Genomic DNA, 15,059 nt, shown 5'->3' with positions numbered 1-15,059 from the left:
GGAATCGCTGAAAACAACATGTATTTCAAGCCCTGGACGGGTGACATTTGCACATAGATTTAATTACACAGCCACAGTTAAATATGTACAGTGACAAGGCGGCTCACAAAAGAGGTTCTTCAACATTAGGCATCACAGTAAGTATAATTTAACAGCATTGCACACACTATGACAAGCTATGATGATGATGATTGCACACACTAGTGCAATGTTTTAAACATACACAGGTACAACTTGGTGAGAAGTCCAAAATTTCACCATCTCTTCAATAGACCGATCCTGACTACATCACAAGAAGCAGTTCAACCAATGAGAGGGAGGCCATTAGCAGTTCAACCAATGAGAGAGAGGCCATTAGCAGTTCAACCAATGTTTTATTTCGTATTTCTACATTTTGACAGAGATGGTCAGTGCTATGTGATTGGTCTACAGATCAAGATTTAACCCCATACCAAATATGGCAATATGTCCATACCTTATTGGGTTAAATCCCACATATAGTGACAGCTATGTTATGTAAGATACTGTACATGCAACACACACGTTATATATATGTACCCATAGACACAACAGATACATGTACAATATAATTCCCCCTCAGTCTGAACTGGCACCCCCCCCCCTTCAGTCTGCGTGCTGATGTTGAACTGGAACCAACACCCCCAGCCTGACCAGCAGGCGTTTCCCTGGAGACGACCTCGTCATGGCGACGACGCCGAAGGTTGCGACGAAGGCCCAGGAGGCCCAGAGGAAGTAGTCCGGTTCGTGTGAGGGCGCCGTCGGTAGCGGGCCGTCAAAGTCCTCGGGTCGGATCTCTACTGACGGGTCGCCGTCAAGTCCTGGTAAATACAAGTCAACAAAGTAATGAGAGATGGCACATCCGAAAATAATGTCATCAGGTTGGTAGAATATAGGATATGGGAGATTCTTAATACACAACCAGGTATTCTCACCTGCTGATGTTTCGGTATCTGTCAGACACCTTCTTCAGAGCTTCTGACTGGAGTACTGCTTCTCACCGCTATAAGCGCCACCTACATCGGCTACTTATAGCTGTGAGAAGCAGTACTCCAGTCAGAAGCTCTGAAGAAGGTGTCTGACAGATACCGAAACGTCAGCAGGTGAGATTACCTGGTTGTGTATTAAGAGAGATGGCACACTTCACCCCCGTACCCATACTGCTTTGCAGCTACTCCAGTGCCAGAAAAACAATACACCATTACACTCATCATAGGAGATAATGCCTCACTCTCTAAATAGTTTCATCAGGGTTGCTGAATTGTTATTTGTACACAACCAAACAGTTTATTTCAAGCCAACATTTCGGTGACTGCCTATATTACCTTCTCTACAATCAATGAAATCTTGAGTTTTGCGCAAAATCACTGGGGAATTCTGAAATATTTTTAAGGAATATCCTAACTTTGAAAATCAACAGGATGGAGCTGGGATGAGAACAGGATGGAGGAGCGCCACTGTTCCATTCAGGGAAATCCCTGATTACACCTGTCCCGTCCTACATGAACACCTGTCCCGTCCTACATGAACACCTGTCCCGTCCTACATGAACACCTGTCCCGTCCTACATGAACACCTGTCCTGTCCTACATGAACACCTGTCCCGTCCTACATGAACACCTGTCCTGTCCTACATGAACACCTGTCCCGTCCTACATGAACACCTGTCCCGTCCAAATGAACACCTGTCCTGTCCTACATGAACACCTGTCCCGTCCTACATGAACACCTGTCCCGTCCTACATGAACACCTGTCCCGTCCTACATGAACACCCGTCCTGCCCTACATGAACACCTGTCCCGTCCTACATGAACACCTGTCCTGCCCTACATGAACACCTGGCCACTAATTACCTCCCTCACCTGTGTGGTTCTTGACGAACATTCGCAGCTGCTCCAAGCTTCGCTCTGATTGGTTGAAGCGGGAGAGGGCCTTGCCGTTGTAGAACAGCATGATGTTGGGAACCGCCACCGTGCCGAACCGTGTGTTCAGGCTAGAACAACAGGGCGTGTTGCCATAGCGACAGGTTAGGGAGTTACCATAGTAACAAGGCTACAATAACAGAGTGAAGGTGCCTTAGTGAGGCTAGTGTTACCATAGTTACAATAACAGGGCTAGAACAACAAAGCAGTGCTACTATAGTAACAAGAGTAGAACAAAAGCTGGGTTACCATATCAACAGAGCCAGAACAACAAAGCAGATCTACTACCATGATAGTAACAATACAAGAACAATAAAACAGTTTTACCATAGTAATAAAGCTAGAACAGCAGATCAGCAAACAGTCTAACTGGCTGTTGGAGTAAAAGCTGGTTTCCCATTGCATCAAGACTAGAACAATAAAACAGTGTTACCATAGTAACAAAGCTAGAAGTACAGCGGATCAGTAACCAGCTGCAGACTTACTGGCTGTTTGCGATGGCGTCGATGGCGAGGACTCGGATGGACGGGAATGCCCGCGGGAGCGCGTGGTACGCCGGGGCAGCCGCCGCAGAGAACGGGCACCACGCCGCGTAGAACATGATCAGCACGCAGTCCCCCTCCGCCGTACCGTTTCCCGCTGCATTCTGGGTAGCCTTCAGCACGTGGATCAGCTCTGACCCATTGACGACCTTGACGGACAGCGAGTCTCCGTCGCTGAGGTCCCGCGGCGCACAGCTGACCTTCTTGGGCGCGGGCTTCGACCCCGCCTCCTCAACCGGCTGGTCAGCCGTACCGTTCCCTCCCGTCGTGTTGTCGGGGATTACCGGCACGGGAAGCGTCTGGTTCGTGACGTCTCCCTGATCAACACCTGAATTCTCCTGAGGTTCCTCCACACTCGGAGTTTCTCCTGACTCCATATTTGGTGATTCAGAGTTTCTGTCTGCTTCGTCCCCAGACAAATCTGTTGTTCCTTCTGATCCGACGTTTGAGGACGTCCCCTCCAACCCTGAAACTGTAGAACCCTCTGATTCTGATGTGGAAAAACTTTTGCTTGATTCCACGTCTGATTCCACGTCTTGGGAAACCAATGTTCTGTCAGGTTCTGTAGCAGAGCCTGCTTCCCTTTCAGATTCTACAGCTAGAGAACCTTCGGTTCTGTCTGATTCTCTATCAGATCTTTCTGGTTTCTCTGACTCTACGGGTAAAGAACTGTCTGTTCTGTCCACTTCTGCGGCAAGATAACTTTCCTGTCTGCCTGAGTCTGTTTCTATAGGTACAGAATCTTCTGTTCTCTTTGGTTCTGGATCTCCAGGAGCCGATGTTCTGTCCACTTCTACAGAGCTGTGCGCTGACTCTGTCTCAGGCTGTAGGAGTTCTTCCATCCCGTCATAGAACGCCGACGAGTCGTGTTTGTTACCGGTCGATGCTAGCTGAGCTGGAGGGAGGGAAAATCGTTCATGTAATTTTCATTTCGATGATAATGATGAATTTCTTGCAAATTTTCACACTCGACTACTGTTGCAACACACACACACATACACACACACGCACACACACATACACACACACATACATACACAAACACACACACGCACACACACAAACTTGGTCTCTACTAGCAAACTCCCCATGTTTGGAAAGCGGAAATTTAGCCAGACATTCAATCTCAAATTATGCATTGCTCCCGTGCAACTAGCTTAACATTAGATTAGATGTAACGTCAACTTCACATGTAACGTTAACGTTAGCTGTATACATAAAGCTGAGAGAGGGCGTGCCCGGAGCTTAGGGCAGTCCCCCTGTCTGGCTCGGAACAGCTCAACTGTGGAAGCTTCTACTACTGAGATTCTCAGAACACTTGGTCTCTAGTATCAAACTCTTGGGAAAGCTAGCCAAACGTCTGCCAACCGGGCCGAGCATAAATTATTTCAGGAAGCAGAAAAAATTCTGCCCCCCTCCCTCCCCCGGAAAACGCGTTTTTTAACCTGACGTGGCGCCAAGTTTCTCGAACTAAGAAAGATGTAGCTTCTTCTGGATACATATAATACATATCAGTGATTGAGCGTACCTCTCGCTGTGGACAAGACGAGGAAAACCACCAGACATTTTCCGTACCACTGACGCGGCTTCTGCAACATGGGCGCCGCCATCTTGGATAGATCACGATGCGCCCCCTAGCGGAAATGTTGGGCAGCACTCAGGGCAACCAAAAAAAATCGGAGTCTGCAACTTTTAGATTTAACAAGAAGGTTGATCTTATTCCAGCAAGAAATATAATCTAAACTTGGTAAGATATATCATAATCAATGTTTAGAATGTTGTTTCTGTTTACATTCAGTAAAACTGACGTGCATAATCCAATGGTTAGCTACCTTGCCTCTGGACCAAGCAAGGACATTTATGATTGAAACATTGTCAGACCGTCTATCAATAGTAAAATTATGGCACAGATATATTCTTTTTAAATCTCTCATGTTTTATATTGTTGAATTTCTATTGTTCCGTTGGTATTGCCTTTAGTGTGTGGGGGGGCAACTTGTAAAGGTGCATATGCACCTGTTTTTCTATCCCTTTCCCATTGTGATCAACTCAAATAAAACAAGCAAATGTATCTAGTTGATTTATTTTGTATCACGTAGATGAGGACAGAATATAACATTTAAATGAACCATTACAAGACACGACGTTCTCCTTTTACTTTGGTCAATAAAGAAGGTAATGTTTTTACATGTGCTTATAATAGCCAGTCACATACATTGTACAATACATCTGCAACAGAATTTTCTTTTACATCTTTCTGTAGTTGGATTGCAACAACAATTTCCTGGCCTACATTGTACTACACATAGATAGTGTCAGCTTAAGTCATATATATAGTAGTTAATTTTTACAGCACTGTTGATGTCTTTATTGTGTGGGAAATTGTAATGGTGCTTCTCCACCTACAGGCCTGTTTTGCCCTCCCTTTCACAGTGATACATCAAATCAAATTAATAAAACAATACATCTATTTGATGCTATTCTATCTAATAGTATATTGCAGACTATCAACATCCGTTTACCACTTAAACTACCTTTTCAATAAATGTTGTCCATCTTTCATGTCTTTGTAAAATTATTAATGGTTTTAATTCATTGACAAGACTGAATCTAGTTATCTTGTAAGTTGTATCTTTAGTGTCAATCTCAAATGTGTGATGGATATTTCCTCTCCAGCAGTGCAAAACCCTGTCACTCTTACAAAGGATAACGGCTACTCAACTGGATAGATTCTGAAACTGGTCAGACGTTTCAGCCAGCATCTATTTTCTTTCCTCAGTGACTGAGCAATAACTGCAGACCAACAAGTATCTTCTGGTAACATATAATGTTCTAGGGGTGGTAAAGGCTAGGCCTGTGCCTGTTCAAGTTTGTTTTCAGGACTGTACAATAATCAGTCAACAATTGACTTCACAACAGCATGAGTTGTGTAATGTTTGGATAGGTGTACATGTAACTACAGCGGCTTCACAACAGCATGAGTTGTGTAGTGTTTGGATAGGTGTAACTACAGCGGCTTCACAACAGCATGAGTTGTGTAATGTTTGGATAGGTGTAACTACAGCGGCTTCACAACAGCATGAGTTGTGTAGTGTTTGGATAGGTGTAACTACAGCGGCTTCACAACAGCATGAGTTGTGTAATGTTTGGATAGGTGTAACTACAGCGGCTTCACTACAGCATGAGTTGTGTAATGTTTGGATAGGTGTAACTACAGCGGCTTCACTACAGCATGAGTTGTGTAGTGTTTGGATAGGTGTAACTACAATGGCTTCACTACAGCATGAGTTGTGTAATGTTTGGAGAGGTGAGACCTGCTGGTGGTCCTGTAGCCACACTTGTTACACACGAACGGGTCCTTCCCCTTGTGCGAGGCCATGTGCTTCTTTAGCTGCCCTTTCCTAGCCGTGCGGAAGTCGCACTCATCACACTTGTGGGGCTTTTTCCCGGTGTGTATGTCCATGTGCCTGGACAGCACGCCCTGGTGAGCCGTCCTGAACCCGCACTCCTGGCACACGTAGGGCTTCTCGCCGGTGTGTTTGGCCATGACGTGGGACTCGAGCACGGTTCTCTGCACCGCGGAGTAGTCACAGAGCTGACACCTGTACCGACGTGGCCGCCATGCTCCGGTGTGTGTCGTCATGTGCTTGGACAGGCTGTGTTTGTACACAGTCCTGAACCCGCACTCCCCGCACATGTAGGGCTTGTCGTCCGCATGCTTAGCTAAGTGTATATCCAGGCTGGTTTTCCAAGCGGTGGAGAAGTCACACTGGTCACACTTGTATGGCTTCTCTACTCCGTGCGTATTCATGTGTTGGGTGATAGTGCCCTTCTGAGCCGCCCTATATCCGCACACCTTACACACGTAGGGCTTCTCACCGGTGTGCCTCTGAATGTGCTTATCCAAGCTGGTTTTCCAAGCGGTGCTGAAGTCACACTGGTCACACTTGTACGGCTTGAATCCCGTGTGTGAGTCCATGTGCACGATCATGTTAGACTTCACGAACGTGGTGTACTCGCACTCCCCACAGGTGTAGGGCATCGCCCCCGTGTGGGTCTTCATGTGGATGGACAGGTTGGATCTGGAGCCCATCCCGACGCCGCACACCTCGCACGTGTAGGGTTTCTCCCCGCGGTGTGTCGCCGTGTGTTTGTCCAAGTCTCCTTCCTTAGTAGTGCAGAAGTCACACTGGTCGCAACTGAAGACGTTCTCTCCCTTGTGCGTTTTCATGTGAAGTGAGAGGTAGGACTTGTTGGTTGAGCTGTACTCACACTGGCCACACCTGTAGGGTTTCACCCCATTCTGATTCGCTCTGTGAGTCCCCCAGTCTACCTGCTGACACGTAACGTCTCTGTAGGATGGAGTCTTGTATCCCTCCTCCTCACAGTCAGGCACCCAGCCTATCCAGGGTCTCTCACCTGTGTGCTCAGTCATGTCCTCCGTGTTGGAGCTTTCAAGGTCATCTCTTGGCTCCGTTTTGAAGTCACCCGCAAACAGTGCATTGCTTCCCCGGGAAACCTCCGTTGGAGACCCAGAAGTCCCTGACACCTCGGTTGGAGACCCACAACTTGCTGAAGCCATAGCTGGTTTGCGGGGAACCTCAGTTGGAGACCCACAACTTGCTGAAACCTCGGTTGGAGACCCACAACTCACTGAAACCTTGGTTGAAGACCCACAGCTCGCTGTAGCCATCATTGGTTTCTGGCTGAAAAAACATGGAAGAAAAGTCTTGGTTAAAGCTTTAATGTTACACAGTTGTGTGGCCCAAGGGCTATGGAACGAGAGATTGGCACTACCTTCCTTATACATGTACATCATATGGTTCTATGGAAGGACTTAACTTAGTCTTTGATTAGTAGCAGTCATTGTTCTACTATTGGGGGTACTATTTGGGGGTAGTTGAAGTTGAAGTTGAAGCAACTACTACTGTCAGTCCTCAGTTCTCTTATTCCACTACTGACAGCCATATATAATTACGGTCAGCCAATTACAGTCTTACATCTGGCGAATCAGATACCAGTTGCTTTATAGATACCAGGCCAGGGAATTTCGAATTCAAAGAAGACAGTTACAGTTGATAAGCCTACAGTGGAAAGATGTTCTGAAGCTATCCTCCAAATCCCAAATTTTGCAGCTTGGAAGAGACAGCAATAAGCTAGTTCGGAGTTGTTACTACGCATGTGCAGTGTCAAAGGTGAAGGCCCCCCAGACGTCAACAAAGCCAGTCGGGCGTTGTTATGTAAAATCTAGACAGTTGTTATGCAAATCTAGACAATGTCCAGGCGAGCACTGTATTCGAGCCCGGGGCCTTCACCTTTGACACTGCACATGCGTAGTAGCAACTCCGAACTAGCTTATTGCTAAAAATATCATTTGGAAGTACTTTGGAGGTTGGAATTATTGTACATTACGTTTTTGAGGTAAGACATTTGGCCACATGTTGCCTATAAGTATATATTTAGCACATTTTGATTTCTGTGTGGGAGGGGGGCAATGCTTCTCAGTCATCCAGCAACTTGCAGGCTCGTGTGAGTGCCTTTCACAAAGATGTTGTGCTAGGTGTTTACTACTGAACTATGTACATAATGTCATGATCTTATTCGGTTATGGATTCAGAGATTTGAGTTCAATGCATGCATTTCAGTGAAGCGGTCTTCAGAATAATGAGAGCTTTTAAAACAACAGAAAAGCACCACACCCGCACCCTCCTGTGCCCTCCACACATTCTGAACACATAGTATAATAGCGACATACGTCAGCAGTTCTTGGCACCAACAGCCCAAGTCTTACGTAACTTCCTCCAGCGCAGTCGCGTTTCTTAAGGAACAGTCTGAAGGTCAAAGTCGGAGAAAATGTTTAGCGAACCTGCCAAGATGGCGGACCGGAAAAATATTATATCGTGTTAACATGTTGGAAGGAAAGTACACAAGGGGTTAAAAAAGAATTCGGCAGTACAATACTAGTAGTAACGTTAATGCATTGTAAACTCATATTCTCATATGGAGATTCTCGTCACCGCGAAAATAAAACCACCGTGAATATTTAAGTATCAGATTACAGAAGTCATGTAACCTTTCACCCCTCACCTCTGACCCGTCGGGTGGAAAATTCTGTCCGCCATTTTGTTTTTTTACACCAAGCCGCTGGCAGAAATATCGCGACTCTTTGAAATTTCTGTGGACCATAGCCGAGCTGTGAGTACGGAGACCTGTTCATAAAACCATATTAGATATTTTGAGTGCCTCTATTTAGTGCTGAAGTTGCCCGAAAGCCTAAATCTTTGCAAATCTTTGTGAATAACAACAAGTGGGGGAGGGGGGCAGTTTGGATTTCATTGATACCACCCCACAAGCAAAGATTCAGACAGGTTAAAACTGTTCGTGGATTCGACGTTCGATCCTCAGTGAATTTCTAGTTTTCGCGTTGCCTTCGTCTGTAATGTTTGTTACCTCCGGAAAGGAGGGTCAGCTCCTGAAGAAGGTATGATTATCTGTGGTCGCTTATGTCGCTCGCAGCTACAACCAACGAAATGATGCACTTCTTACAGACTTACACCGTAGTAGTTTTTATAATAATAAGTAATGTCATATTACAAAACCTTGAAGGTTTGGATTCTTCTTTTTCTTCTCTGGTACTGCCAAGCCCAATTTACATCAGATTAATGGCTATATAGCTGTTGTTAGTATTAATCTCCAAGCAGATGTTGCCAAATTATTTGAGTGTAGAAAGGGCGACCTGGGCCGATTTTGTTTCAGGCTTGGAAAGAGAATAAGCTCAAAGGGGCGACAGATTGTCTTGATTTTTGGCATGCAGATAGCTTGAGTAATGAATTAGACAATTAGATACAGTAAAAATGTATGTACAGCAAAGATACAGACTATATGATTAAACTTTGAAGTCTGAATGTGGTGGTTTCTCCTCACATATGGTACATTAATATTGTTGTATCAATTGGCATATGTATGGTCCATACAGTTGGTTCATGTCAACTATAGTTTGTATTTTTGTCTTGGACTCTGATGATAAAATGTTTGATATGAAAAACGTACATAATTTTGGATTCTTTAAACTAGTTCCAGATTCACTGTCTGACCATTACCTCTTCTCTAATGATTTGAGCTTCTCATGAATAAACAAAGGTTGAAACAAACAAACGAGTAACCCCTGGACACATACTAGTACGCCAATTGTTACAAAATCTTGTGTTGTTGTGATACAACAATGTACTGTTTACGTGTGTGGATACCACGATATGTTCAGACTTCAGACTTTAATTATGAAATCTGTTTATCTTTGTTATATTTTGTTTGACCCTTACCTCCTCTCTCATGTGAAGCAGTCTGCAGACAAGTTTGAGCTTCTCATGAATCAACAGAGGTTCAAACAAACAAACAAGCAAATAAATAACCCCAAAACAAACAGCAATTACCAAAAAATCTTTTATGATTGTGATTTTGTGATACAACAATGTACCATATACAAATGTATGTGTCTGGATTATACCACAATATGTTTATGGATTTATTCAGACTTTTAAGTTTAATCATAAAACTGTATTTTTGTATTATTTTGTCTGACCCTTACCTCTCCTCTCGTGCCTGCAGGCCGATTTGAGGTTCTCAAGAATAAACAAAGGTTCAAACAAACAACTAACCCCGCCACTGTTCCCCTACAGCGCAGAGATGGCTGCACCTCACCGCGAGTCTCCCACTCTGCCGTCCGTCGCCAGCCGTCCTGACCAGGCAACACACGTGTACAGCACGGAGACCCAGCCTGCAGCCGGAGGGGGGCGCTGGGAGGGGGGTGCGCCACCCAGGGGGGAGCCTGGCAGGGGGTTCGTCCACCAGCCGGACAGAGATTACATGTACATGCCCATCGCACGCTTCCAGAGCCTGGTCGAGGCGACTCAAGCGGAGAGGGGTGTCGAGTTTCCCGTCCAGGTTGACAGAAACGACTCGCACGTGTACGGAAGGCGTGACGTGCCGGAAATGCGTCCTGGTGTTCGTGTCGGAAGGTCGCCGTCGCGCAGCGGGCACGACAGGGCGGACGCCGGCGGTGACCTCGAGAGAAATGGCGGGTTCGGCTACAGCAGGCTGGATGTGCCTGAAACGCGCCCAGAGGTGGGAGGGTCGCCAACTCGCGGCGGCAACGTGCAGCACGTGTCCGTTAGCCAGCTGGAGAGAAACGCCTCCTTCGCATACAGCAGGGACAATGCGCCGGCAACTCCTACAGAAGAACCACCCAGGGGTGCCTCACCCAGGGGAACAATAGACAGCACGGAGGAGGCGGAGAAGCCTGAAGGAACAGCAGAGAACATAGATGGATTAAACCAGCCCGAGGGCACAGCAGACAGCATTGACGTAACAGACGACCCTGAGGGCGCGGCAGACAGTATGGAGGAGGCAGACCAGCCGGAAGAGACGGGAAGTGAACACGAGAGGAGGGAGGATGGGGAGAATGGCCGCGAGACGACTCCTTCTGGCAAGTCTGGAGAAGACTCTCAAACCAGCGCAGAAGCACCGCAGACCGCCTCCGAACCTGCCGCCAGCCCTGAAGAGAACACGCAGGGCAGTGAAGAGAACCCGGCAACGCTGCAAGCAGGGGAGCGGAGCGGCCAGGAAGATGAAAAACGTCCTGCAAGCGAAGAGAGCGGCCAGGAAGCTGCAGTCGAACCAGAAGAGGAGCCGACGACCAGCAAACCAAAGAGAAAGCGGAAGCACTACGTCTGCAAGGACTGCGGGCACAAGTCCTCCCGCAAGTCCGTCCACGTCGCCCACCTCGGGATCCACTCCGGGGACGAACCGCGCGGCTGGGAAGATGAAGACGATGATGATGAGAGGCCGTACCGGAGAGGGGAGAGGGACGTCGTGGTGACGCTCTACAGGTGCGAGAAGTGCGACTTTAGCACCACGAAGAAGCGGGGCCTGGACCGGCACATGGCCAAGCACGCGGGGGGGAAGACCTACACCTGCGGGGAGTGCGAGTTCACCACGACGGCCAAGCACCACCTCCGCAAGCACGTCAGCTTCACCCACCGCGACCTGCCCTACAGCTGCACAAAGTGCGACTTCACCACCACCTTCAAGCAGCACCTGCACAAGCACATGGCCAAGCACAGCGGCGAGAAGCCGCACGTCTGCGTCGAGTGCGGCTACCAGACCTCCGAGAAACACCGCCTGACGCGACACTTCGCCGCCAACCACGCGGGGAAGCCGTTCAAGTGCGACCAGTGCGACTACTCCGCTGCACTGAAGGACTACCTGGACCGGCACATGGCCAAACACACCGGCGAGAAGCCCTACATGTGCCACCAGTGCGGGTTCCGGACGGCGCAGAAGTACAACCTCAGCCGCCACATGTCCATGCACGTCGCCGACAAGACCTACAAGTGTCCGCACTGCAAGTACTCCACCATGTACAAGAGCATCCTGGACCGGCACGTCATCCAGCACACCGGGGAGAAGCCCTTCACCTGCACCGAGTGCAGCTTCAAGGCCACGCAGAAGGCCATCCTGGCGCGCCACATGCGCGTCCACACCGGCGAGAAGCCCTACAAGTGCACCCACTGCGACTACTCGGCCGCCCAGAAGACCAACCTGGACAGCCACATGGCCAAGCACACCGGGGACAAGCCCTTCATGTGCGAGGACTGCGGCTACCGGACGGTCTACAGGTCCTACCTCGCCAAGCACAGGAAGATCCACACCGGAGACAAACCCTTCAAGTGCAAACAGTGTCGCTTTTCCGCCAGCAACCAGCTGGGTCTGGACAAGCACATGGCCAAACACAGTGGGGAGAGACCCTACGCCTCCATGGTGCCCGTGGGCCCAGCACAGCCGGCCGGGCCGCTGGCGGGCCAGGAACAGCCAGGCGGGCCAGAACAAGCTCCGCAGACAGTAAAGCTGCAGATAGCGGAACAGCACGCAGCGGAACAGCACACAGCAGAGCAACAACAGACACAGCAGCAGCTCACAGCAGATCTAGAACAGCACTCAGTAGAGCAGGCACAGCACTAGGAAGTCTCCAGGTTACAGCTGTAGATGGGCATGTGGCAGCAGATCTAGAACAGCACTCAGTAGAGCAGGGACAGCACTAGGAAATCTTCAGGTTACAGCTGTAGGTGAGGTGTGCTTGTGAAGTTGTGAACAGCACAGAAGCATACAGCACAGCACTGTGATAGCAATATGACAGCTCTGAGTGTGACAGCTGTAGGTGTATACTCAGTATGTGACAAGACTGCTTTTTCGGGATACCAGGACTTCTGGTGTGTACCCTGTGAGCATACGTAGCTTGTAGTTCATGAAAAGCAGAGGTGAATTTCAGAGAATTATTATGAAGGAGACACTGCCAAATAGGGAATCAAAGTATCAAATGTGACCACATACATGTACACAAAAGGTCTGTGGTTTTGAGATAGTGTGCAAGTCTAATCTGAGTCTGTTTTCTAGAAAGGCGTCTGAGAATTCCAAACCAGAAATCAAATAGCTCCAGTCATGATGAACGCACTTATAAGGCCACACCAATTTAATTCCTTGGGTATCAGATTTTAAAAATGATGCTAGATTGTAAGATAAACATCAACACACAGTCTAGGTAGAAAGTCAGTATCTTGGTACACACCGTTTCAGGGAGCGAACAGAGTTAGAGGCAAGGTTTCCACCAAGTCTGCTTGCTAAAATTTTACATATAAATGTCTGAGAATCGACGAATTAAATTGGTGTGTCTTTTCATTCTTATATCTTAACTTAAGGTCACACTGTGACCTAACTTAAGATATAAGAATGAAAATTTATTTGCATGCACATTCATGTCATCCAGAATTTATTCTTTTTTTGTAATAACTGCAGAAGTAACAACATGTGAAGTTGAACACCAAGGCATCCGTGTGCATGTGATGTCTATAGCCTGATTTATTGTACCCTTGCAGACGTTGTGTGCCTGTGATGTCTTAGCTACATTGCTAGTACTTATAGCAGACTTGTGTACATGTGATGTCTACAGCTAAAGCACATGTATCTGTGCCATGCAGCTATACAGCCTATACTATAGTATAGTGGTCAAAGATTGTACAAAATGCCTCAAACTCGGCTTTGGGAACAAACTCCACTGGCTCACGTAAAACCAGTGCATGTACATAATGATGTTAAAACCCTGTGAATGCTAATAAAGCTTTGCCTTACTACTTAGAGATTTGGGGGAGGTCAGCCAATATGCTTATATATATATATCAAAACTGTATAGTTCTATCCTCACTGTAATGTAGCGCTCTGATAAACTGTAGGTTAAGTGTTTCACAAATGTACAATTTGAATAAGATATACTAACTGTTCTGTATGGGAGTAGGAATCTCAATATAGTCTGTGCGTTCTGATGTACATTACATCACAGCATTTATTTTGTATACACAATGCTGTTGCTAGTGTTACTAGAGAATGGACCTTTTCTGTTGTATACTGCCTGTAGCATGAAGGTATTTTAGTTTGCTTTTTAGCATACGGTATTTAGAGTTTAAAGAAGTGGTGCTAGGTTTATTTGCTGACAATTTTTGTGAATTGCTTCAGCGGTAGATTGTAAGAATTCTCGGCCCTTCAGTATTTTTTTCATAATGAACTTAGCCTAACATTTGTATTGATGTGCAAATAACATCATTGATATCTTCCATATTCTGCCAATTTCCTTGGATCATTACCATCGGTTCCTGATGACAATATATTATTGTTATACTCACAAATAGTGTTGTATTATTGGGCGTCTTCTTTACCCTCAAACTTTCACCCCACTTTTTTACCCTCAAACTTTCACCCCACTTCTTTACCCTCAAACTTTCACCCACTTCTTTACCATGAAACTTTTTAAAAAATGTGCTTTAAACAAAGCCCAATCTTGTGCACTCAAGCGTGACATACTTTAAACAGGGCTCAAGTTTGGAAAATGTATGTTTCTTCACCTTTCTCATGCGGAAAACATAATAGCACTAGAGTTCCACGACCTCATACCTTCGCTAAATGATTTTTGACTGACGTATCATGAGTGTTTCTCATCGATTATAAATCATACCAGTTGATCATCTTTTCTACCAAAAGATAAGTTGTGAAAAGTCTTCTTGAGTTATGCTGGTCATTTACATACACACGTACAAACGCTACCCAAAATATAAACTTCTCGGCGAAGGTAATGATCACAGACTTGCCTGTCTAAATCGCGCTCCTAGCGGCCGGCCCGACCTTCCCCACCCAGCGAGAGATTGTGTAAACGCAGGCTAAAAACAGTCCAGACGTACAGGAGGCTAGACCAAAACTGCTATCATTGCATCGAGTATAGGAAACACTGAAAAATGACACATTATCTATGACTATGGATTACATTGGGACCAGCTAAAGCTATTATACAAGGAACCGTTCAGGGAGGAAGGAAGAGGTAACGGAATAGATGTGAGGATGATATCAGATAATGGACAGGCATGACACAAAGTGAAACATTGAGGAAACCAGAAAATGGAGAAGGATGGAGACAACTGTTTGCTTGATCTTTGGTTGTGCCCCAATGTTACAATAGTTAGACTTAGGATAGATGAG

General features: G+C 46.6%; 3 protein-coding genes across 3 annotated transcripts; 1 reads left to right on the top strand and 2 right to left on the bottom strand.

Moving 5' to 3' along the window:
- Positions 1–354: 354 nt before the first annotated feature.
- Positions 355–4,141, bottom strand: LOC136448177 (protein rtoA-like). Its single transcript, XM_066447357.1, has 4 exons — positions 4,012–4,141; positions 2,427–3,378; positions 1,882–2,012; positions 355–839 (listed from the first exon to the last, which is right to left on the bottom strand). The coding sequence occupies exons 1-4, from the start codon at positions 4,091–4,093 to the stop codon at positions 625–627; spliced, it is 1,380 nt and encodes a 459-aa protein (XP_066303454.1). The 5' UTR covers positions 4,094–4,141; the 3' UTR covers positions 355–624.
- Positions 4,142–4,547: 406 nt separating this feature from the next.
- LOC136448175 (zinc finger protein ZFP2-like) lies at positions 4,548–8,382 on the bottom strand. The gene is made up of 2 exons (XM_066447356.1): positions 8,239–8,382; positions 4,548–7,189 (listed from the first exon to the last, which is right to left on the bottom strand). The coding sequence occupies exon 2, from the start codon at positions 7,177–7,179 to the stop codon at positions 5,746–5,748; it is 1,434 nt and encodes a 477-aa protein (XP_066303453.1). The 5' UTR covers positions 7,180–7,189; positions 8,239–8,382; the 3' UTR covers positions 4,548–5,745.
- Positions 8,383–8,550: 168 nt separating this feature from the next.
- Positions 8,551–14,215, top strand: LOC136448174 (zinc finger protein 852-like). The gene is made up of 2 exons (XM_066447355.1): positions 8,551–8,678; positions 10,160–14,215. Exon 2 carries the CDS (start codon positions 10,167–10,169, stop codon positions 12,498–12,500), a length of 2,334 nt encoding a protein of 777 aa, XP_066303452.1. The 5' UTR covers positions 8,551–8,678; positions 10,160–10,166; the 3' UTR covers positions 12,501–14,215.
- Positions 14,216–15,059: the final 844 nt, after the last annotated feature.

The sequence above is a fragment of the Branchiostoma lanceolatum genome, chromosome 14 (genome assembly GCF_035083965.1).
Source record: "Branchiostoma lanceolatum isolate klBraLanc5 chromosome 14, klBraLanc5.hap2, whole genome shotgun sequence".
Lineage (NCBI taxonomy): Eukaryota > Metazoa > Chordata > Leptocardii > Amphioxiformes > Branchiostomatidae > Branchiostoma > Branchiostoma lanceolatum.
This window is presented reverse-complemented; position numbering and strand designations above follow the sequence as displayed.